Source organism: Cricetulus griseus, chromosome 2 (genome assembly GCF_003668045.3).
Source record: "Cricetulus griseus strain 17A/GY chromosome 2, alternate assembly CriGri-PICRH-1.0, whole genome shotgun sequence".
NCBI lineage: Eukaryota > Metazoa > Chordata > Mammalia > Rodentia > Cricetidae > Cricetulus > Cricetulus griseus.
In genome coordinates this window covers 459,519,701-459,545,202 of record NC_048595.1, presented here as the reverse complement: position 1 = coordinate 459,545,202, position 25,502 = coordinate 459,519,701, and the positions used below count along the sequence as shown (strand labels likewise).

The following is a 25,502-nucleotide window of genomic DNA, read 5'->3' as shown; positions in this document are numbered from 1 at the left end:
CTCTTACTTGTTGATCTCCAGAGTATGCATGCCATATCGACTTTCAATGATGTACTTTCCTGGGTTTGCATGGACATCTATAGGCACCTGGTTTTTATACCTGAAAGATAATGGAAACAAGATGAAAAGACGAAAGAATAATTAACTGCATGATTTCTCTCTCTCTCTCTCTCTCTCTCCCTCTCCCTCTCTCTCTCTCTCTCTCTCTCTCTCTCTCTCTCTCTCTCTCACACACACACACACACACAATCACTGTTCTTGTAGATATACCTGTTAAGTTCAGCAACTCCATCTATTGAAAAAAATGCAAGTTACCTGAGCTTAATTAAATTCACTATCACTACAATAAAACTTCTCAAAGGGCTTCCTCCTCTTCCTTAAAATTCACATGAAAAATGAACCAGTCACAATCTGTATGCATCTCATGTACATAATGATAATGAAAAAAACTACAGGTATGAAATAGTAAACAGGGTAGCAATTGGTTTATACAAAGTAGAAACACGGAATAACTCATTGATGCTGCTGGGGATTGGGGCAGTGATTTCCTGAGGTGGGCACAGGGCATGAAGGAGGGGTCTTGGGTACTGAATATGCTTGGGCTCCATTGGGTGCTGGTTGCACAGGTGTGTACAGTCCAACAAACACTCACCCAAACTCTCCCTTTATTATAACATACACTTCTTTGTATGGACATTATACTTCAGCAACAACCAAAAAAAACAAAGTTGACTGTTACTAACATAACAGAATGAAAGCTTTGTGTTAGGGTTCTTGTTGTTGACCATCTCTGTGGGAGCAAAGCAAAATATCCCTCCTACTAGCATTCTCTCGTGTTATCCTTAAAAACAGTGCATTGTGTTGAAAGGTCATTCTACGCAAGTGGCTTGTTTTTTGTCGTAAGCAAGCATGGCTTTTGCCTTAGAATAACTTCAAACCATGAAAGGAAACTTCCAGCTGTCTCATGCCCGTTTGCAGCATGCTTCCCTCAGGAGGCAGCCCATGCACAACAGCTTCTCTGGGAGACACGGACTTCCATTTTGTAAGTGGTACTGGTCTTCTTGAGTTCTCGATAGCCGGTGCTCTGGTGCCACGTGAGGCTCATCCCTTAAACTTTTTTTTTTTTTTTTTTTTTTTTGCTTAAAAAGGAGGAGAAGCAGCAGGGAGTCCCTTGCTTCTCTTTCAATAGCCTCTTGAGTGCCTTGTGGTAAAACTACTGTAACTAGTAAGCACATGTGGGGGAGGACTCCCAGTATACATAGCATCAGTAAATCTGGTCCTCACAACCAACAACGAGATGACACTATTTAACCTCACATGCCAAGGAAGAGACGAGGGCATGGAGAGACCAAGGAACTCACCCTGGTCACAGGCAGGCTTCACAGAGCTAGGATTTGAACCAAGGTCCTGGCTCCTGACTTAAGTGACATTCCCATTTTTTAGTTGTTTGCTACGTAGCTGCATTTCATTTCCTTAGACTTTTTGAAATGGATACAAGGAAGGTTGGGGTAGGAAAGTGGGACAAAGAAAGAGAAAGATACTGACTTCAGTTAACTCTTCCACCCTAACTTCGTCCTCCTCAGATTCATGTTTTAGAAGGCTGGTCCCCAATGTTGTAGCATTATGTGGTAGTGAAGCCTTTAGTTGGGAAGGCCTTGGATCATTGGTGGCAGTATGATGTTTGTTAATTCCAAGATAATGAGTTACTACAGTAATCATGCTAGCTTACCAAGATTCCATTTGCAACAATGTGGCACTGGGAAGAGCTACCCTCCTGAGAGTTGGCACCACGCTGTTTGGACTTCCAAAGCTGTTAGGTAAATCTTCCTTTTTGTAAGTATCCTTAGGTATTTTGATACAGAAATGGAGAGCTAACATAACTCCTAAGGCACACTGCATTTTTCTTCTTTTCTTGTGTGTGTGTGTGTGTGTGTGTGTGTGTGTGTGTGTGTGGAATCATGAGCATGCCTCTGTGTGTTTACATATACGTGTGTTCTGGTGCATGTGAATATAGAAACCTGAAGTTGAAATCAGCCATTTTCCTCAGTTGCTCTTCTACTCTTTTCCTCTCAATCAAAAAACCCAGAGCTCAACAATACAACTAGTCTAGTAGCCAGTTTGCTCTGGGGAGTCGTGTCTCTGCCTTCTGAAGCTAAAATTACAGGCCAGCCACCATGCCCACCTGGCATTTATGTGGGTCCTGGACGTTTCTATTGATGCTATCACTGTCCCCCTTTCCACCTAGCTACGTTGCAACTCAGCTGTCAAAACTCAGTCCAGATGCCAAGTCTTCAGTACTCCTCTTTACCAGTCTTCCAAATTATGAACTAGTCCCATCTCTTTGAATCATCATTGTTACTCTGCTAAATACAGCAATTATCAAAATTATTGTTATGAGACAGTAAGATAGCTCTGTGGTAAAGGAACTTGCCAGCAAGCCTAATGATGACCGGAGTTTGATCTCTAGAACCCACATGTTGGAAGGAGAGGAACCAACTCCCCCAACTTGTCCTCTGATGTCCCCACACATGAGGTACACATGCCCTCACAGAAGCACACACACACATACATGCACACACACTAAATAAAAGTAATTTTAAAAGTTATGGTTGAGGGCTGGAGAGATGGCTCAGGGGTTAAGAGGACTGACTGCTTTTCCAGAGGTCCTGAGTTCAATTCCCACATGGTAGCTTACAACCATATGTAACAGATCTGATGCCCTCTTCTGGCATTCAGGTATACATACATGCAGAGCACTCATACAGAAAATATAAATAAAATATTTTTAAAAAAGAGTTTTTAAAAAAGTTACCATTGGGATAGTGAAAAGGACTACCAGCCTACAATCCACACTTCCAGAGAAGCTAAGAAACAAGGAGGACCATAAGAGAGACACACACAGTCCCACAGTGAAGCAGAAAGGGACAAGAACCGTTGAACAAATGGGGAGTATGGGGGAGGGGGAGGGATGTAGGAGAAAGAGGGGAGGGGAGAGGAGGGGCAGGGAGGACATGAGGGATCAGGAAGATTGAGTGGGGAGGGGAATAGAGGAGAACAAGCAAAGAGACAAATCAATAGAGGGAGCCACTGTAGGTTTAAAGAGAAATCCGGCACTAGGGAAATGTCCAAAGATCTACAAGGTTGACCCCAACTAGGACCCTAAGCAATAGTGGAGAGGCTACCTTAAATGCTCTTCCCCATAATGAGACTGATGACTACCTTAAATGCCATCCTAGAGCCTTCATCCAGTAGCTGATGGAAGCAGAAGCAGAGATCCTTGTCCCTTTCTGCTTCACTGTGGGACTGTGTGTGTCTCTCTTATGGTCCTCCTTGTTTCCTAGCTTCTCTGGAAGTGTGGATTGTAGGCTGGTAGTCCTTTTCAGCCAAGTACTGAGCCAAACTCCTGGAATCCAGTTTCCGAGAGGGAGGAGTGATGAACAAAGGGGTCAAGACCATGCAGGGAAAACCCACAGAAACAGCTGACCTGAGCAAGTGGAAACTCATGGACCCCCAGTCTGACAGGTGGGAAACCAACATAGGACCAAACCAGGCCCCCTGAATGTGGGTGTCAGTTAGGAGCAGTGGGAAGTCTATGGGGCCTCTGACAGTGGAACCAGGATGTATCCCCAGTGCACAAATGGACTTCAGGAGCCCATTTCCCTTGAAGGGATACTCTCTTAGCCTAGATACACAGGGGAGAGCCTAGGCCCTGCCTCAAATGACTTGACAGATTTTAATGATCCCTCATGGAAAGCCTCACCCTTCCTGGGGAGTAGATGGAGAATGGTATTGGGGGGGCATCTTTGGGGGTGTGGAAAAATGGGAGGGAGAGGGAACTGGGATTGATATGTAAAATAATTTAAATACAATTTACATAAAAAAGTTATGGTTGGGTCTGCATCTCTCCTACTAAGTTGCTAGACCTTTGATGATGAGGAACTGTGTGTATGTTTGATATACATTTTCTTTTCTTATTCCCACTCCTGAGCGTGTCATAGGCATGCTGCAGTTGCTGAGCATTGGTTAAAATGACTGAGCAGAATTGTTGTGTGATAAAATAGTTAAATTATACCTTCATACTTTTTCATAAAGAAGTCAAGCTCTGGGAAATGCATACCTTGTGCTAAGGATGATTTTAAATGAGTGCACATGAAGAGAGTAAGTTGAGGCTTTAAGAGTCCTGTTTCCCTCAGGTCTGAAATGAGGAGGGCTGCTCTAGCCCGAGTCACAGCTGGATGGCAGGTGTGCTGTGTGACCCTCTCCCTACTCACAGTGCTGCCTTTCTGCCTCTTGAAAGCCCAGAAGTGGCTTCAGGCAGTTGTTTCAACACAGATCTTGATTGACAGTCAGGACTATGTGATCAGAGAAGGCTGTCTCCAACTCTGAATCTTGGACTCTCCTGTCTTCATGAGGAAAGGGATGTGCTTTCTGACTAGATCGGCTTGGGTCAACTGAGACTCGGCTGAGCCAGCTCTCTCTCTTGCTTGCTTGTTTGTTTCTCCACGAGCTGGAGGGTTTTCAGGAGTTCTTCCAGTCCCAAGGGGAGTGGTATGCCACTAAACACTGTGGCATGTGCTGCCCGGCCGACCGAATGACTGAGTGACACTCGATTGGCTTCCAGTCAACAATGCTGTTCATATCTCTATAAAGTTTGAGTTAAAGTGGTATTTTGCAGCTCCACAGTCCCTGCCCTCCAGTGCTACTCGACTTAGCACCTTTATTCTTTCCCAGCTAAACATTCACAGCTCTTCTAATGTGACCACTTGGCAACGGAAACCGGTTTAAAATACACAACACTTGACCATGGAACCGCACAGAACGCACCATGTCAGAGAAAACAAACAAACAAAAACTCCTGGTTAAAGCAGTATAAAAGGACTAAGCCAGAAAGAGGTTTTAGTCTATTCTGCAGGGAATGTCTACTATGAGGCACTCAAGTTTTGGGTCACTTGAGACTGGCTGCCTTCGGTATTAAGTCAGAATGGAAAAGAAGAGGGTTCGGCCTCCCTCCCCTCATACTTCACAGCTTGTTGCTTCTGAAAAGTGGAATTCCAAACTAGCTAGTCATCAGCTAGCTGTGGAGAGTAATATACACCCTGGGACTGTTTCCAAAGGCTTGCTTAAACACTTTGTGTGGACGCCACTCTCCTTACCTGTTCATGTAGTTTATAAAGAAGCACTAACTAAATAGTTTTTGTGTGGGGTGTTTGTGAAATAGCACTCTCCTGTCCTGTGACTTTGTCCATTTAGTGTATAAAACACACTTCATCCTTAACACACAAATGTCAGCCTATGGCAGAGCTAATGCTGATGATGAGGGGTGAAATTCAGTGAGACAGGAAGGCTCTGTCAAGATTCCGTGCAGATTGAAATGACCTTGAACACGTTAAATTTTGCCAGAAATGGGAACACTGGTGAGAACCCAATGTAAAGAAAGTGCCAGAGGATATAAGGCTGCTCAGCCTTTGCCCTTTTATACCACCCCATCAGAGTCAATTGCTCTCCTTGGGTTCCAACATAACCTTCCAGAATCTATGCAAATGAAACAACATAAATTCTACTTTCCCCTTTTAGACCAATAGATGTTAGGCAGGCTATTGTATAAAATAGCCTACTAAACATTATAGTTTCATTTTTTCCCACTACAGAAATATCTTTCCCTCTATGTTGACAAGGCCCTCTCCATGATGGTGGCTTCGCCACCCTAGTGTGTTGATGGTCTCTGTAACCAACTTTCCTTCTGAATTAAAGCACACAAATAGATTCCTCCTGCTTTTTGGGGAGATCTGGGACCTCCGATGTGTTCTGTACCTGGCCTTGCTGAGAGTTGCCTTTTTGTTGCGTGTTGTTCTCTGGGTAACCTCTAAGTTCCACTTAAATGGAAGTTGCTGGTAACTTGAGATTGGCCAGGAAAACAGCTGCTGCCTGCTCACATTTGTTAGACCTCAGAGACTCCCATGACCCAACAGCAGCCAGTGGAAACTTGGAGCCAAACTGTCTTTGGGAAAGTCTCTGAAGGAACCACACCCCTAGGGCACATACCTCTGAAAGACATAGCTGAGGACTTAGCTGCTCTTCACTAGGCAGTATGACTGCACCCAGCACCTCACAAAGACATTAGCTGAACACACATCCTCCCATATTTCTCTCATTTGTACTCGGTGTCAGTACCATAAAGCTGCAGCTAGGCACCAGAGAGGCCAACAATGTGATCACCAACAGCTTTGGCTCTCAGCTGGTAATGAGTTCCCTGCCCTGTGAGTAAGAGGATTCTTGTGAAAAGTATTCTCCTTGCATTCATGTTGTGACATAAATTATAATTCCAGCTGATGCATCTTAGAAAAGGCACCGTGTCCAAGAGGAGCCATAAACCCATAAGGAACCTGCTCCATCCGTTTGCCTGGCAGTGAATCGGGTTTACGTTCCAGGGATCCTCTCTGGGAGAAACTTAACATTATTAGCCTTGTATTCATTTTTGTAATGTGACCCCCAAATTGTAGAAGCTTCTTGCTCCACAAACCTGGATCTGATCCTGTTGTCACCAGAGCCAGTTTTCACTATATCACACTGGTTTGCCTGTTGTCAATCACCACAGCCAGCTGTCACCATGTGCACATTGGTTCCCCTGCTGTCACCATAGCCAGCTGCCACCATGCGCACACTGGTTCCCCACATTTCTGCTCATCCAGGGGCAACTCTTGGTCTCACAACAGTGGAAGGCACCTTCCCCACTGAGCCATCTGCCAGCCCACTCAGAAATAGGAGTTGCTCTCCAGTTCTTTTTTTTTTTTTTTTTTTTTTTTTTTTTTTGGCTTGTGTTTTTCACTGAGCATATCAGGGGGGACTTTCTTTCTCTGGAATTCCTGGCCTTTCCCTTCAGGAAGAACTGGTGTAAAGAATGGGTCTCAGTGCATGATCTGGCTCTTTACCCATCTGAATGGAGACGGAGAAGGAGTGGATGGGGCAGGCCGGATGGGGGGACTGAATGAGAGGAGAGGAGGGAGGGGAGACTGGTCGGTATGTAAAATAAATAAAAAAAAAATTTAAAAAGTCATGGTCACAAGAAAAAAAAAGAGAATGAAGATTGAATCTCTCTCCATCAAGTAAGAGGAAGTCACCTCCCCCAAGCACAGAAGGGAAGAGAGCAGGACACTGCCGAAGAAGGAGGCTACTCTCCCAATCCCTCCTGAGACAAATGGAAATAAATATTTCACAGCCACAAGGATAAGTTTTGGGGTCAATGTATTGTGATTCAGCTATGTTAGTGAGGAGAACTGAGGAACAGACAATACTTGGATTTTTTAAATTTAGCTTGAATTTTAAGAGCCATCGCCTTAGTTGTCTCAAGCTTTGCGTGGGGAGCTTTTATCTGTTTGCTGTTTGTTAATTATCCCTTTTCCAGGCCAAAAGAGGGCACCTAAGGAGTTTAATCTGCAAAGTGAGCCCTGCCTCTGAGAAACACCACTGCTCATTTAAAAACACCATCAGGAACATGGTGCAGTCTATGTTCCAGCCGCTTAATTAAAAAAAAAAATGCTTACGAAATTAATAGTTTTCTCCTAGCTGTTACTTTGCACCATTTTGAAAGTCATCTTTAGTATTTAAAAACAAACAAACAAAAAAAGAGCTGAGCAAGGTTGTACACTCCTGCAGTCCCCGCATCTGGGAGTCTGAGTCGGTAGGATCACAAGTTCAAAGCTGGCCTTAATCTCAAACAATCACACAACAAACAAACAAAAATAGATAATAAAAAATTTAATTAAAAGCAAAAGATAAAACTAGGAAAATATTCGGCAAACCTTTCAATTTGATTAAGGACTCTATTTAGTCAACATTAATATATTTAAATTTCTGAGAGAATGATTTTTTTAACTTATCAAATAGTATTTATGGGAACTAAGCATTCATTCATCTTCCTGCATTTCCATAGCAATGTTTGGATTTTCTTTCGAATTTGGTAAGTGATATTTGTTTGGGGGGGGAGATTTAATTCACATAAGAGAGGTGCTCTACCAATGAAGTTCATCTCTAGACCAGTAATTAGACATTTTTGTTGTTTATTTGTAGTTTTGTTGTGTACCTTTTGGTTTGGTTTTTGGACAGAGTCTCACTATGTAGCCCAAGCTGGTCTTGAACTTGCAATCCTCTTTTTGAGAATCTTGGAGCTCACAATATACTAGGCTGGCTCAAACTCACTAAGATCCTCTTGCCTCTTCCTCCTGAATGCTGGGATTAAAGATGTGTGTTCGACATCACATCCAGCTGTAATTTTTAATTATATCTTTCTGTCTGTCTGTCTGTGTAGAGAGAGAGGGTGTATGAATGAATGTATATATGGAATGTTGTGAGGGTTGGTTTTCTCCTTCCATCACTGTGGGTTCTGGGCTTGCATATAGGTCATCAGGCTTGGTAGCCAATGCCTTTACCTGATGAGCCATCTTGCTGGCTCAGTGGCTGTTGTTTGTTGGTTTTTGAGAAAAAATCCTTTAAAGGTTGAATGGTGCAACTTTATAGTAAGAAGGAAGTATGGGAGCAATAGGAATCCATTTTTAATTTACTTTTATACTTCAAAATTTGTGAGCTAAATTTTAAAAAATTCATTTTTGTTGAAACATTAGAAATATCCTGTGGTATTTATTTGCCATAGAAATTCATAGTCATTTTTGGCATTTTGCTATGGTTGCTTCTGTTTTTGATTGTGAGACAGGAGGGGCAGAGGTGAAGCTCTCTGAGTTTTAGTGTTCTGTGTACAAATGAATATTCATGTGTGCATGTGCACCTGTACAAGTGTGTACAAGTGTTCATGTGTGTGTGAGAGCTCGGTGTCTTCCTCAATCACTCTCCACCACACTTTTGAGACAAGGTCTCATGATGAGCCCAGAACTTCATGATTTGTCTAAACTAGGTGATCAGCAAGCCCCAGGGTTCTTTCTCCCTGTTTCCCAGCTTCCTATATGGGTGCAGGAAACCAAACCCAGGTCCTCACGTTAACACAGCAAGCACTTTACCAATGGCACTGTCTCTCCCTCCTTTATGATTACAAAGTTATTAAAATGCATAATCTATATAAGACCATTTGTTCTTCCCATTCATAAAACTGTCTCAATATCTTTACTCTTTTGAAAATGTGTGCAGACTTACAGGTATCTTTGCTCACTCTTGCATATTGCTAGTTCAGGGTGCTTTCTGTGGATGTAAACTTAACTTGGTAATCAATTCTATTAGCATCCACGAAGAAAACATACCATGTGAGACGAGGTTCCGGCCAGCCTGCTACGGAGCAGTGTAATTTCACATTCTCTTTTTCCCACACTGTGTGAGAACGAGGCTTAATGATAAACTCAGGAGCATGGAGTAGGTGATCTTCATTTAGCTTTCCATGATATGCTTGGGTCTCTTCCAACTGAAAAATCAAGCAAGTAAACAACCAAATGTTTCCAATGTTTTACTTTCCCTTCTTTTGTTGTTTTGTTTGAGGTAGATTTTTATGTAGCCCAGGCTGGCCTCCATCTCACCCAAGGATACAGCCAAGGATGACTTTAAACTTGATATTCCCGACTCTACATCTTAAGGTCAAGGATTACAGGATGGCATCTTCATGGTGTCCCACTTTATGGAGTGGTGGGGACTGAACCGGTGGCTCTATGCATTTGTGCAAGCAATATGAACTTAACTGAATTCTCAGACCTAAATTTTACATTTTTATCCTTATTTTCATAGTCAGGTAAAAATCATTTCCTTCCTGTTTTTTTTTTAAATGAGTTTGGTTTTTAAAACCCTAAGATTGAGCAATACCTCTATGATGTTGTGATAAAGTGGCTTCATAAATTTGTTTATTGTCTTTCAAATCTGAATCTCCATGAAGTTTAAAATTCCAAAGTTTGCCTTTATTTGACCTATGCATTCCAACACCTTTTCTCCTTGTTTCCATTAACTTTGTTTCCCTGAAACCCACATAGCTCTGCCCTTGAAACACACACACACACACACACACACACACACACACACACACACACACACGAGCTCACACATGCTCTCACACACACACACATACACACACAGCTTCTGAAACACATTTCCACTTTTATAAGTAGCATTGTTAGTATTCAGGTATCTGTACTGGCCTGTCCTTGGGGTTCTGACAGGATACACCCTGCCCACCACCTCCTCTCTCTCTCTCTCTCTCTCTCTCTCTCTCTCTCTCTCTCTCTCTGCCCCCCTCTGCCTCTCTCTTTCCCTCTCCCTCTCCTCTCTCTCCTGCTGCTCCTGTCTCCAGAGGCTGGTCTCCCCCTCCCCTTTTCCCTTTCCTCTTTTTATGACTCCTTTCCCTAATTTAAAAAACAAAACAAAACAAAACAAAACAAAAAAAACCCCTCCGCTTGAACTCTATAGCACAGCACCACTTTTTTTAAATTACAGCAGCCATGACATTAGCTCTCCTTACTGTTTTCCTCAGTGACAGCTCTTCTGCTTTTTCTCGAATTGCAACATTCCTCGACTTCTTTTCAAACATTTCCTCTCGTTGAAGGGTGGACGTGGCCTGTTTGGATACTCTGGACTGCTTGGAAGCTATGGACTTCTTGGAGGCTGAGATTTCTTCCTCGCTTGCAAGAAGAGTCCTCTGAGCTATGTAAGCAGCAGCTTCTTTGATTCTTTCTTCTTCTGTGTCTCTAATTCCACTGAGGTGCACTTGGCTGAAACAACAGAGCAGAAAGTAGAGACCGCATGGCAGTAACAAGCTTGTCTGCTTTCACTGAGCTCAGGCACTGTCCATGCCCTTAGGAAATCTGCCATTAAAAAAAACAAAAACAAAAACAACAACAACAACAAAAAAAAAAAACAACCCAGGTGTGGGGCTGGAGAGATGGCTCAGCAGAACATTGCAGAGGACCCTGGTTCAGTTCCCAGATTCCCCTTGGTGGCTCACAAACTTCTGTGGCTCCAGTCTGTAAAGATGCCCTCTTCTGACTTCCATCAGCCATGCTTATATACATGCAAGAAAAATATTCATACACACAAAACAGAAAACAAATCATTTAAAATGTTGTGATAAATCAGAGTCTATTTATTATAGAAGAAGAAAGTGCTTTCCTTTAACACTAGGAAGGACAAAAGTAACGGTTCCTATTATGGTTCCTGTGCCTTTCAAGTATGATCTTTCATTCCACCCAAATAAAATCCCACAAGGTAGACACTATCACTCCTATCTTAGATACAAGGTTACAAGGGTTAAAGAAGTTAATTAAACAGCCCAAGGAATGTCACTGGCCAACTTAGTGTGTTTTAAATATAATTTAGTTTACAATTAAAAAGGAAGTTAATCGTTTTTTTCCCAGAAAATTTGACAATGTACAATGAAACACAGACCAAATGTCTGCGACCTCATATGTGACTGTGTGAACTCTGCTGTAGTGCACAGCCCAGACATGTAACATGTCCTAATGTCACATAAGACTCTGGTACATAGCGGGTTTCTCCACTCCTCCAACATTTTATAGTTTGGGTTTTTGTTGTTGTTGTTGTTGTTGTTGTTTTTTCAAGACAGGGTTTCTCTGTGACTTTGGAGGCTGTTCTGGAACTCGCTCTGGGCTGGCCTCGAACTCACAGAGATCCGCCTGCCTCTGCCTCCTGAGTGCTGGGATTAAAAGCGCGCGCCACCAACGCCCAGCTATAGTTTGGGTTTTTAACATACATAATTTTAAAAATTATTGTCAGCATATACTAGTTTTGCAATACTTCCTACTGAGATTCCATACAAACACAATACATTTTGATATTTTGGTTATATTCATACCTCTAGTGCTTTCTTTGCCCTCCTCTCTTTGCCCTTCCACAACCTTCTTACCTGCTTACTTTACACTCTGCAGTTTTGAATCTTCCTTTTACTGTACAATACTGATTACAGGTAATATTAAACACTCTAAAGCTCTGCTTCCCATGCCATCTGACCACATGCATAGCATTATGCCCTAGTCTTTCTCTGTTGTCATGTTCCCTATGAATGACAAAAATATCTGACAACGAAAGCCCTTGATTTCCATCAGCTCATCTTTCTCAGCGTCGGTTCTAAATTTCCTAAGTCCCTTTTAAACGAATATATAGTGAATACTCAATGAATATTAGCTACTATTGACTCCCTCTTTGTAATAATTATACACTGGAAGAGAGAGCACACTCACCGTCCAGAGTAAATAGGCACCATGTAGTTGTCTGGCAAGTTTTCTGTCTCTTCTCCAGACAGAAGGCTCCGCTTGGCTCTCTTTGTTTGGGGACTCAACTTGGATGAATAATCTTCTAATAGCAGACTGGAATCTGTTAGTCTGAAATAAGATTCCTAACATTAGACAGAACACAAAGTGCATTTAAGATATTCCAAGGGTTGACAAAGCTGGGGTAGGGGGCATGATGCAGGGGAATTTTCCTAGAACCTTGGGTCTCTAATCTTGTTATATTTTCCCTTTAGAAATGAATTAAAGTTAGAAAGATAGCAGATATGTAAATGTACTCTAGACAGTCACCAAGAAAAAGTAGTGATTTCATGGCTTGTTCCCTCTAAAATTTCATCTGAAATGAGAAAGATATTGATATTTTCAAATAGCCTTTATGGTTGGTGTTTGAAATGTAGGCAATCTATATAAATTGTTTGTCTGTTTCTTTTTTCAGTGTTGGGAATCAAATCCAGGGTCTTGTACACAAGCATATAAATGGTTTTGATATATTTTGTATCCATGTCCTCTTAGAACAGAATGGGAAATGGACAATTCTACACACAGTAATCCTGGGCTATTCTGATGCAGAACCCTAGGTTCTCACTGTGAGACCTTTCCATACTTACTGCAGTCAGATTCCAGCCACCGAGGAAACCCTGAATTCATCAAATAAGTTCTCATTACATGGACATTTGGTGTTGAGTGATAGAGTATGATAAAGAATACTTGGACCAGTTCTATTTGACTATGTACACTGAGGCAAATGTGTGCAAGGAGGTAGTTCATGTTTGAATGAATGAAAAGCTTCACTGGGAGGTGGGAAACAGTAGAAACCATAAAAATTAGCAAAACAAAGAAACAACCTTAACCTATGTAGTTGTTGAATTAAATAAAATATTTTTTCATACAGACAAAAGATTTCATGAATTCTAGTGCATAGACTCCCAGGAACCAATGTGTAGACTGAAAATTCCCTGGCGTCTAAGGAGATGAAGGATGCCAACAATAGGAGGCTGTGTGGGAACACTCTATACTTAATTTCCTCCTATAGACTTGAACTATTCTAAAATAAAATAGTATCATTAAAGCTCCTAGTCCAGAGAATTGTTGAAAAGGCAAAGCCTGTGCGTGGTATCCCTTAGCAAATATCAAGCTGCTCAGTTAAAATTACTCAAGTCTTGACCACTGCCTAATGTTTAAAAAACACTTGGAGATGTTGCAGAGGGCTGCTCTTACAGAGGACCAGGGTTCAGTTCCCAAAACCCAGATGGTTGGCTCACCACCATCTGTAACTCTAGTTCAGGAAATCCAAAGCCCTCTGGCCTCGAGAGCACCTGCATGCATGTGGTGCACATAGACTTATGCAGGCACACACACTCACACTCACACTCACTCACTCACACACACACACACACACTCACACACACTCACACACATCTACACACATACACTCACACTCACATACTCACACACATATACACACATACACTCACACAATACACTCACACTCACACACTCACAATCACATATACACACACTCACATATACACATACATACACACACACACACTCACACACTCACACATATACACACACATAAACTCACACACATATACACTCACACACTCACACTCACATACACACACACACACACACACACACACACACACACACACGGAATAAATAATCTTTTTTTAAGATTTAGAAAAGCAAAGAGAATTCAAAAGCAGAACCATGGGCCAAACATACACACAGTATAAAACCAGTAATGCAAGAAAGTAAGTAGTGCTGTACAAAACAATAAGGGTCAAAGATTTACAGGGTGCACAGAGGCCCGGTTTCTGAGTAGACATTGAGCACACACACATGGATGAGTGTGCGTGTATCTTGTCTATTAAAACTGTGTTGCATGTGCAGGTTGGGCTACTCTGATGCGGTCACATGGAGGTGGCACACTCTGCTACCCAGGGCAATAGCTACTCTTTTCTCTGGAGCAGCATTGGAGCTAAAGGTTAGAACCTTAAAGTCAAGCTTGTAGATTGCTTACCGATTGGAAGCCAGAGTGAAATTTGTCCTTGGTTGACTGTTCCAGCAAAAGGACTGCATATTATACCCCAGGTCACAAAGTACAGCCTGTGCTCACACAGGCCTATGCTAAAGTGGTATGTGTCTCTACCTCTTGATTACTATACAAAATAAACCATGAGATCAAGTGTATTGCTGCCTTTCTTATTTTGAGAACAGTGGAATTTTCTCAATACTCTTCTATTTTTAGCCTTTTTTTTTTCATTTTTCCCTACAATCAAATTTTCGCAAACTCATCGAAATAATTTCTACTGCAATCCAACATTGAAAACAAACTCAATGTTGGATTGCAATAGAAATTATGATACTCCATTATTTTTGTTGGCTTTTTTCCCATAAGAGAAATATTTTAAATAATGAATTTATTACATAGGACATACCCCAAATGAGATTATCCCATTCTCACGGTAAATTATAGGAACTGAGTTTTAGTAGCTAAACCAAATGCTAAACATTTGTGGCAATAGCACTAGCTCCCATTTAATATTTTATCTTGAACAAATACTTTATAAAAAGTAATATGTTGTTATATGTTATACAGTATTATACAGGAAATACAAGATTGCTCCATTTTTTTATGCTTTCTAAAGCTAACTCAAGTTATTGTCTCTTTCTTTTTTTCAGTCTGAGGCAAGGTCTCACTATATATCCCTGGCTGTCCCGGAATTCACTATGTAGACCAGGCTGACCTAGAACTCAGAGATTCTCCTGCCTCTGCCCCCAAACACTGTAATAAAGTCATGTGCCACCACAACTAGCTAAGTTATTGTTTTTTACAGTGTGTGAAGTGGATGTTAAATTACTATCTAAATAGATGACTTAATAATGTCAAGTTATTTGCTGACTGATTGACTAAGACAGTGCCCTTCTATGTCGCTTGGGCTGGCCCGGGACCACGGTGGTTCTATTTCTTCCTCCCAATGCTGAGATTACAGTATTGCAACTATGTCCAGCTTCCAAATTATTTATTAAAGCTAGAAAACAAAATTAATTAACCCCCAAACCCCATGTTTAAAAGCTAAGTGTGGGGCCTGGAGAGATGGCTCAGCAGTTAAGAGCATCGGCTGCTCATCCAGAGGACCCAGGTTCAATTCCCGGCATCCACATGGCAGCTCACAACTGTACTCCAGTTCAGTGGATCTGACTCCCTCACAAATCATGCAGGTCAAACACCAACGCACATAATAAATAAAAGATAAATAAAAAATAACAAAATCTAAGTGTGATGATGTGTATTTCTAATTCCAGTCCTGGGGTGGCAGAGACAGGATTCCCAAGGCTCACTGGCCAGACAACCTAAAATACTTGGCAAGCTCCAAGACAATGAGACTCCATATCACAAAAACAAGGGGGGAGCACCTGAGAGCAACACTGGAGACAGACCTCTGGCCCCAACTCACACACACACACCACACGCACATGTACACGCACACATCACACATGTGTACACATACACCACACACACACACACACACACACACACACACACACACACACACACACACATGACCAATGCAGAAGCAGGATTCCCAGTACTGAGGTGAGTTGTTCATCTGTTCCTTTAGTCAAAAGTCAATGATAAAACAACAAGACTCAGCTCTGAAATCAGACACAGGAATACACTGAATGGAGAAGTGGTTCTTCATTTAAAAAATGAATTCCTTCTTAAAACTTGCATACAATCATCCATTGGGTTGTATGGAGGTTAGACTCCACTTGTGGCAAGACTGAGGCAGGAGGATCACAGGTTTAAGAGCTGCCTGGACAACTTCGTGATCCGTCTCAAAGTAAAAGGTAAAATAAAGGAAGGCTAGTAGTACACCTTGGAGGTCGAAGGTTTGCCTAGAATGAAATGACCCTAGTCAATACTTCACATATATATATATGTGTGTGTGTGTGTGTGTGTGTGTGTGTGTGTGTGTGTGTGTGTGTGTAGATTAAAATAAGCACAAGAAAAGGGTGATATAATGAAGAGTCAAGAAGAAACAATGAAATATGAAACAGAACAGAATTGCTATCAGCAAAGACCCCTCAAAGAAAGCCCTGAAAAAACATAGTAGTTTAATCATGCAAAGAGTATTAAGTTATTAAAACCAAGAGTGATGGTGGAAACATCATAACCAGCCCTCAAAACTAAGAAGACTCATAGCAAAGTAGTGTAGCTGCTTCCATGTCAACTCACTAGAAAACTAAAATGTAATGGAGCAATTCCTACAAGACCAAAATGACCAAAACTACCTCAAGAAGAAACACAAAACTCTGCATTACCAAAGCCAAGAAGTTGAATTAATAATCTAAAATATTCTCACAAGGAAAAGCAGACACCTAAGTGGTTTTCACTGATAGATTTTATCAAATATTTAAGGAAAAAATGATAATGATTATTTAATATTTTTTTAAAAATGTTAAAATAGCATTGTCTAATTCATCCGGTAATGCCAGTGTCTTCTGATTAAGACATCAGGATATGGCTACAGCCCAGTATTTTTTTATGAACATAGATATACAAGCAGGTTCAGGAAGCATTAAAAAAACCCTGCATCTGTGGCTGGAGAGACAGGTAAGGGTACTGGGTACTCTTACTGAACCCAGGTTCAGTTCCCAGCCCCAGTAGGGTGGCTCACGAGCATCTTTAACTCCAGTTCCAGGGGATCCGACATGCTCTTCTGCTTCCTTGGGTCCCAGGCATGCGCTTGGTACACATACAGCGATGCAGTCAAACACACATACACATAAATAAAAATAAAAAATAATTTCAAAAAATAAATCTAATAGGTGCCAGACATGGTGCCACATGCCTGTAATCCCAGATCCCAAGAGGCAGAGGCAGAGACAGGAGGATCTCCATGAATTCAAAAGCTCCTCTAGTGAGCTCCCCTACACAGTGATGCCCCGTCTCAGCAAACAAACACACCAAAAGGATGTTTGCTTCAACCTCCAGTCCTTAAAAACGAAGTATAATAGGATATAAAACCAAGCAAAATGAAACAGTTCCCGCAGGCTTCCCCAATGTCTGGTCAGCAGGAAAGTTATATACCAAGAGACATAACATTTCACCCCCAGTCCAGGGATTGAACTCTGGTCAGCAGGTTTGGTGAAAGCACCTTTACCCACTGAGCCGTATCACCAGCACTCTTCTGGTATTTAAGTACCAAACAAAGACATCATATTACTTCCTGCATAGTTGAAGATCAAAGGGTATAGTGAGATATCCACACCGCTCGAACCTGTAGTGATGATCACACCTGCTCGGGAGTGGTCACAGGTGTGAACATGACTGAGAGTGAGTTTTAGGTCTGGGGTCCAGGCAGGTGGCTCTCGCTTGCGGCGGGTCAGGTCACAGGGAGCAGCCTGTGCAGAGCTGTCTGCTTCTTGTGTAAGTGACTTTTCCCCGAAATAAATTATATTTAACTTATATTTGAGCCTAGTCCTGTGAATCATTATCCGTACCTCCGCAAAAGGGAAATGGAACAAAAGCAGGAAAGCCAGAGTTACAGAACGTGGGCTTGGGCTGTGGCTTAGTATGTGAAGTGTTTGCTGTAAAAGCATGGGGATGTGAGCTGGATCCCAGCACTCATGAGAAAAGCTGAAGGTGGTACCCGTAATTTCAGCACTGGATGGAGATGAGAGGATCCCAGGGACTTGCCATCCAGCTAATCCAACTGAATTCTCAGATCTTGAGTGCTTGACTAAAATGTGCAGAGTGATAGAGGAGGGTGCTGGACATTGACCTCTGGCCCCCACTTGTGCAGGCACACACGGTTCGTGAATGTGCACACACAGAGCCCTTGTATTCCCCTTTGATCACATTTGTTGTTGACACCATTATTACATAAAATGTCAATCTTACCACTCTGCTTTTAGGGTCTTTTTTTTTTTTTTTATCAACGTGACCATGAATTAAAGGCATTTAAAGTGTTTTACAACATAGTCAGTAACCAATCCATGCTAACAGCCACACTGACATCAAGCAAACCACACTGACTCCAAGCAAGACTTACTGAGGTCAGCCAAGCCCTGAGCACATTTAAATCTCTGTACTTTCCAACTTAACATTGGACAGCTAACTACAAAGTAGAGGGTAAAAATAGACCTAGCCTAGTGCTGACATACACTTAAGAGGGCTGCAGTTCCAACACAGGAGACTTTATCAAAGAGACTGTTCACAATCCAAAGACACACCTCATTTAGCAGGGAAAACCCTTTCATTTTGAATAAACTTAAGAACAGCCTGAAGAAATTACAAAGATTCTAAGCCTGCATGTGTTACTCCTAGTTCTAAAATGAAACAAACAAACCAACAATACTCCCTGCCACACTGAAATGCATCCAAGGTCATGGTAGGCTTCTTTCTCTTTTTACATTCACGATATGAAGTGGGGAAGACAGTGCTGGTGTTTTTCTCCCCCACATGCACTGTTTCTAGCTCATTCTGTTCCCACCAAGAATCTTGAACTCAGTCTTGTTTGAGCATAGCAAGCCATTTACAAACACTAACCTACATACACAGTAGGAACAAGGTGTGGTGTGGAACATGGGAAAAATGATTACAGCTCCTTTCTTATGACAACATCCCCTACTCTCTCTAAAAAAACCACTCCAACTGCTGATGCTTGAGATGCTGTATTGAATTATAAATACGGATACTGCACAGAATCTAAATGAACCTTGTAACATCAAAGTGGTTAGATCATAGAAGTTTGCAGTGGAGCTAAAGAAATAAAATCATTTGAACATATAGCTGTACACCATTCCATCGACTCTTCCATGTGTGGAAAATGAAATAAGTACACCAGAAATTAGCTAGCTTCATGATCATAAAATCACCATCTTCTGTAGACCTGGAGCAGACAATCCAGGAAGATGGATATTTAACATCTAATCCTCCTGCTCTTTGCAAGACAGCTGCTTTCCCAAATGAGGTTCTTGAATACAGCTATGGGACATTCTTCAAGAGAACAAACTGCAGCCTGGACACATGGGGGAGGACCTAGGCCCTGCCCAGGGTGATATGACAGACTTTGGGTATCCCCCATGGAGGGTCTCACCCTCCCTGGGGAGCAGAGGAGGGATGGGGTGGGGAGCTGGTGGGGGTGGGGGAGGAGGGGAGAGAGAGAGAGAGAAGGGATTGACATATGAAGCAGGCTTGTTTCTAATTTGAACTAGTAAAAAAATAATTTCTTGAGGAAAAAAGAGAACAAACTGATGCTGTCTCTGTCTCTCTCTCTGTCTCTCTGTCTTTGTCTCTGTCTCTGTCTCTCTCTCTCTCTCTCTCTCTCTCTCACACACACACACACACACACACACACACACACACACACACACTGTTAATTTCTCCCAATTTTCCTTTGGAAGGTGATTCATTTGAAGTAAGTGCTAAAAGCAACAGATTCTTCTCAGCGACAATATTTCCATTTTTGCAGCCAACATGAGATCCTTATGAATATCCCAGGGCAGAACATGACCTATGAAAGTGAGACTGCAAAGTGATCCTGTTCCATTCCGAGCGCAATTTCGGAGTGTTGCCGTCGTACATTCCAGGTAAACCCTGGCAGACTCTGGCTCTGTGACTGAACCAGTCAGAAGCTCCCTCGAGGTCACTGTCACTGACAACATGAGTTTCTGCCTTCTCCACATCGATGCCCACAAGCTGTCGCATCATTTCCCCAGTAACCTTTTATTTGCCCTGAGAGAGGCACTTGACAAATATTTTATACTCTTCTCAGGATTCAGGTTCTGTTCCCAACTCTCGCATTGTGTGGCTCACACCACCACCTAAAACTCCAGTTCCAGGGGCTCTGACACCCTCTTCTCAGCTCTCTGAGCACCTGCATGCCAGTGGTACACATAAACTCATGCCATCACACATACATACGCTGAAATAAACTAAGAACTCTTAAAAGAAGGAGACTTCCCACTCTCAGCCTGGAAGACCTCAGTCAGGAAAGCAACCTTAACGTCCACTCCAGGCAAAGAGATCCAAACGGGAACTTTCCAGATATATCAGTTCACATTTATGCTAGCTTTATTGCTTCCAGGGAAAGCTTTGCAGAACAGACCTTCATCTGCTATTCACTCTTCTAGCATCCTAACATAACTTTTTTTGTTTGGGAGTAGAGTCTCCCTCATTGTGTTTGGTCAGTAATCTAATTTGGCCTAATACATACTTGTTCCTATTATTCTTAAGCTCACTGAGAAAAGGCCCTGCTTCTGTATAAAATATTCCAGATATAGAAAATATTAACAGCCAAGCAGTGGTGGCGCACACTTTTAATCCCAGCGCTCAGGAGGCAGAGGCAGGTGGATCTCTGTGAGTTCAAGGCCAGCCTGGTCTACAAGAGCTAGTTCCAGGACAGCTAGGTCTACACAGAGAAACCCTATCTCGAAAAACCAAAACAAAAAAAACCAAAAATATTAACTCAGAATTTTGAGTACTGTTTTTCAGATGTTGAAAAATTCCAGTGCATCTCCACTGTATGTTTGTTCCATAGCACCTGTGAATTTTAAATCCTCTACTGGCTTTTAATCCAAGCATATACATTATGAGAGCCAGGAAACCTGCTGTCTAAATGTTTCCTGTCTCTGTGGCTGCCAGAGTAACCAAAACTTCCCTACCTCTAGAAATATCACCACAGTGGATGACTCAAGCAAGACCCTTAAAACACCGTGAATTTCAAACAGACACTAAAACGGAAAAGATAAGACACAGTGCTCAGGTCTCCCCTCCACACCTGGTATAACAGGGTTGCCATATTTAAGACAGGAAACGTGATTATTTAGGGCATGTGCCCAAGGTTGGAAGGCTGCTCCTGACATACCCGTGGGAGTAGCCATAATTGTACGCCGAGGCTGTCTTCCGGCTGACTTCAGACCCTCGAGAGTACTGGGATGCTCCAAGACTGTAGGCCTGAGCGGCCTGCTGCTGGTAGGAGGTGGCCGATGCTTGACTAAAGGCCTCTGACTCCTGGCGGTGTGCTGCCGAGGAACGGCTGCTGTAGGCAGTAGAGCCATGGGTGTAGATGGCAGAGCGCTTCTTCTCCTGTTGGTAGTGGCTCATGGTGGTGCGAAGGTCCTTGTTACGGTAACTGAGATCATAGTGCTGGTGGGACTTCTGGTAGAAAGGCAATGACATCGTGGGCCCTTGAGGGGAGGAGGCAACCTGTAAGAAAGCAATCTCGATAGAACAATCCCAGAGAACAAGTCATCTCAGCCAATGCAGAAATCTGTAGACTGCAATCATGACGAGAAGTGAGTGGGTACTCACAAAGCCCCTCCTCAGAGGCCCCCACACGCACCCCCTGCCGGTATGCATTCTGTTCTTTCTTGTCTAGGACAGATGAACAGAGTTTCCTCTCTGGCTAGTGTGCTTTTCTCTCAAACACTCTACAATGCCCATCTCTAACTTTCTGATACTCTAGTCTGATGCATGCTTCACTTGGGAGGCTCCGCATTGCATTTACTTTTCTTCTTTGCATCTGCCTGTCTTATTGATCAGTCATATGTGGGGTGCATTGTGTCACAGCGTGTAGACAGAGAGCAGGGGACAACTTGTGAGTATCAGTTCTTTCCTCCCATCATGTGGGTTCCGGGGATGAAACTCAGGTCAGCAGGCTTGGCAAGAAGTGCCTTTTTTTACTCACAGAGCCCCCACTTTCGCTCTTGTAAATAATGTGTTCACCAAAAGGAAGACAATCAGCCATGTGGCAAACTAGGCTTTAAAAAATACTCTTATGCATAAAGTTCTAAAATATTAGTTTCAAAAATACACAAGAAAATTGTTTTCAAGTAAAGGTTTTCTTTTTTCTTCAAACTTTGTTTTTCTTAAAAATCCTAAGTGAGGAGTGAGTCATTTTAATTTTTGTCAAATTTAATACTAAATTTTATTTAAGTGACTTAAAAAGTCAAATATACTCTCTAGAGAAGAAAATCCAGAAATGCCAGTCTACATGGCATTTCCTAAGAAGAAAAAAAAAAATAGCTACTAGCAAGTAATTTGGTTTCAACCCTTAAATAGATTGCTGTTTCTGTTACTAAGTATACAGAATTGTACTTAATGAATAATTATTAAATAATGTTTAGAGTATAAAGGGTAGGATACATTAGTCTAGAATGCCATTAGTGTCATGAAGTGTTAGAGAAGTCTCTGTAACAGCGCCAATGGAATGACTTACAAATAACAAAGAACTTTCACTATATTATATGATGATCACATATAATTCACTATATTGTATTATATTATATTGCATTATAAACTAACACCACACCCAGATGATTCAAAACACTATCATTTTCACAAAACAGATTATTCAAATGTCTTGCCCTAATTCTATTTTCCACTCTTTGTTATCTGCCCCAAACATATTTATTTTATTCATATTTAGTGCTGAGTACATAGGGGTCACATATTACCAGTAAACAGGGCTTGCCTTTAAGTCACCAGGGCTGACTGACCTTTGGAACGATGGTATAACCACCTCCTTTTTCTTAAGTGAGCCAGGTTTAGCCCAACACACAACAGCCAAAATTTGTTAGAAAGAAAGATGGTTTTGTGGTCTTCTGTGCCTCTGAAACCTAAATTTCCTTCCTAAAAATAATTCGGGTGCTCAGGAAGAAACACTAACTCTGCAATTGCTATCTTGCAGCAATTCTCTTAACGCTGGCATCGGAGGCCAAAAGCTGATGAAAATTATAGAAGGCGATGGTTTCAGGGTCCCAGTGCTGGGCCTGCCGCCTCTCTAGCACCCAACCATTTTCAAGTCAGAAATAACGCACTGCACTTGAGAATTCAGCCACACTGCCCTCTCAGAGCAAAGTCACTGGATCATGAAACAGTGGCTTTAAAGAGAATCTGTATCCTTCTAGCCTGATTTGCACTCAGGGAGATAGACCTGTAGGCATGCAGAGGAGGGAAAACATTTCACTGCTTCCTGTCCCTCACCCAGTCCATATTTCAACCACACTACTGAACTATAAACTTGGAGAGAGGACTTGAGTTGAATCTGAGACAATATGATCTTATAGTTCCAGGAATAGCTGCTTCATTTCAAAAGAATATAGTGACATGACAGACATGACAAAACAGCCGCCGGCCCCAGCAGGCACTGTGCTGCCCTGCTCTCCCTTTCCTCTGTCATTTCCCTGCTGAGCTGAGAAGACAGACATTTGCTGCCTCTATGTCACACTTACCAGTCTCCGGGGCAGGGATGGCAGGGATGGCAGGGGATGTTCCACAGCTGTGACCAAGGAGCAGGAGGAGAGAATGCAGACCCTAGGTGGCTGAATCCAGGAAAAGTTAAGAGGCAGGGCTAGAGGCAGGACCTGGGGGCCAGTTCAAAAATAATGCATGTGGTCAAGCAACAGAACATCAGGGCCCCACAGCCAGCCTTTTATGGCTAAGAGGGCAGATAAAAATAGCAGCAGCACATGGGGACAGCAGTCCCAGACCCAGAAGAGACCCAGAAGAGTACAGCAGGAAGCTGTAGGAGCAGGATTAGGTTGATGGCTCCACGAGTGTGGACTGAATAAACCAAATAGAGCAGTTTGACTGGGTTACACGGGCTGTGTCCAGTACAACTTTATCACTTTATATCCAAAAGTGAGATGCAATGCATGGCTTGTATTTAGAGCTAAAAACAGGTGTAGGAATCTGATCCTCAAAACGGACTCCATGGAATTTTACTGCCAAGACATGGCTCTGTGTGTGCCGTTGGTGGCACGAACCACAGAGTTAAAAAACACGACCAGGAAGAAAGAACTTGAGGCTGTCCAGAAGTACCATGTGGTGGCGTTTTCACTCCACAGGGAACACTCACTGTTCTTCTCTGTTCAGGAACATTTACAAAATAAATCACACTTTTGGGTGCAAGTATTTAATTCCTTGTTTATTAGCAAAAGCCTCAGGGAGAGGAATTCATTATTGTGTGCTTCCAAACCCAAAAGCAGGGTCAGTCTTTGTAATTCCAGAATGCAATAGACAGGTGAATCACCAGGAAGCTGGTGGGATCTGGACTACTCAGCACAGCTGAACAAGACAAACCTGAGCTAAGTGGCAGGAAGAACCAACTCCAGCAAGCTGTTCCCTCCACACACATACACAAAGTATCCACACTGACAATAAACAGGAAATGCATGGCTACAATCTGTAAACTTCAGAAACCATTTGCTTCAAGAACTCTAGTTGCATCTGCCTCGCACAGTTCCAAGAGACTTTCCTTAGTAGATGCAGTTTATTGCGATTACATTGTCCATAAAAAATACTTTAATTCAGGGCTGGAGAGATGGCTCAGAGGTTAAAAGCACTGACTGCTTCTCCCAGAGGTTCTGAGTTCAATTCCCAGCAACCACATGGTGGCTCACAGTCATCTATAAGATCTGGTGCCCTCTTTTGGCTTGTGGGCAGAATACTGTATACATAATAAATAAATAAATCTAAAAAAATTTAAAAATACTTTAATTCAAGCCAGATTGTGGTGGTGCATGTCCTTAATCCTAGCACTCAAGGTAGAGGCAGAAGGATCTCTGAGTTCCAGGACAGACTGATCTACAGAGTGAGTTCCAGGACTACACAGAGAAGCCCTATCTTGAAAAAAAAAATACATAAATAAAACATGTTTCTCTTTAAACTAATTGGAAAGATGTTAACATTTTCTGAGTATGAAATAATGAGTCACTAAAGGACAAAATACATGTACAAGTTGTATGTAGGCCCTAGCGTTCTGCCAGCTCACTTTCATTTTACAGTAGGACACAAAGCAATTAGTAGCTGATCACTACTCTGTGCAAGGGGGGAAAAATGGAAGAAGTATTGTTAAGAGATGAAATGTAAAGAAAATAAATAAAAGACCAACTCCACCTAAAATTAAGAAAGGTCTTTCCTAGGCTGTCAGTTTTAAATCGCAACTAAAACTCACATTTCAGCAATACGGAAAAAGAAAAGTCTGCTTCAGTTTAGTCCCTAAAGTGTTCGCTGGAAGCCTACCCATGACTGCAGCGCTGTGCTACACACCAGGTACACTGAGGCACAGCACAGCACACCGCAGAATGGAAAGATTCCTTTGGAATAATTACAGTATGATGGGATAGGTGACATGAGAAATTAGGGTACTGTACAGGAGGAAGGCATGGTTCCTGGTTAGAGCTTCATAAAGCAAAATTAAAAGATATCCTCACCTTCACAAGATGAGAACAAAGGGGGAAACAACATTATGC

General features: G+C 42.2%; 1 protein-coding gene across 3 annotated transcripts in view; it reads right to left on the bottom strand.

Moving 5' to 3' along the window:
• Myom1 (myomesin 1) overlaps nucleotides 1–25,502 on the bottom strand; it is a 123,646-nt gene that overhangs the window by 80,766 nt on the left and 17,378 nt on the right. The window contains exons 2-7 of one of the 3 annotated variants that reach the window (XM_027397821.2): nucleotides 23,481–23,570; nucleotides 21,113–21,434; nucleotides 12,180–12,320; nucleotides 10,445–10,694; nucleotides 9,246–9,403; nucleotides 8–100 (exon numbers count right to left, since the gene is read on the bottom strand). In XM_027397821.2, the coding sequence (XP_027253622.1) occupies nucleotides 8–100; nucleotides 9,246–9,403; nucleotides 10,445–10,694; nucleotides 12,180–12,320; nucleotides 21,113–21,426 (956 nt within the window). In that variant the 5' untranslated portion in view covers nucleotides 21,427–21,434; nucleotides 23,481–23,570. Of the gene's footprint in view, nucleotides 1–7; nucleotides 101–9,245; nucleotides 9,404–10,444; nucleotides 10,695–12,179; nucleotides 12,321–21,112; nucleotides 21,454–23,480; nucleotides 23,613–25,502 lie in introns of all 3 variants that reach the window. The other 2 variants (XM_027397820.2, XM_035441178.1) reach the window with 2 other exon arrangements.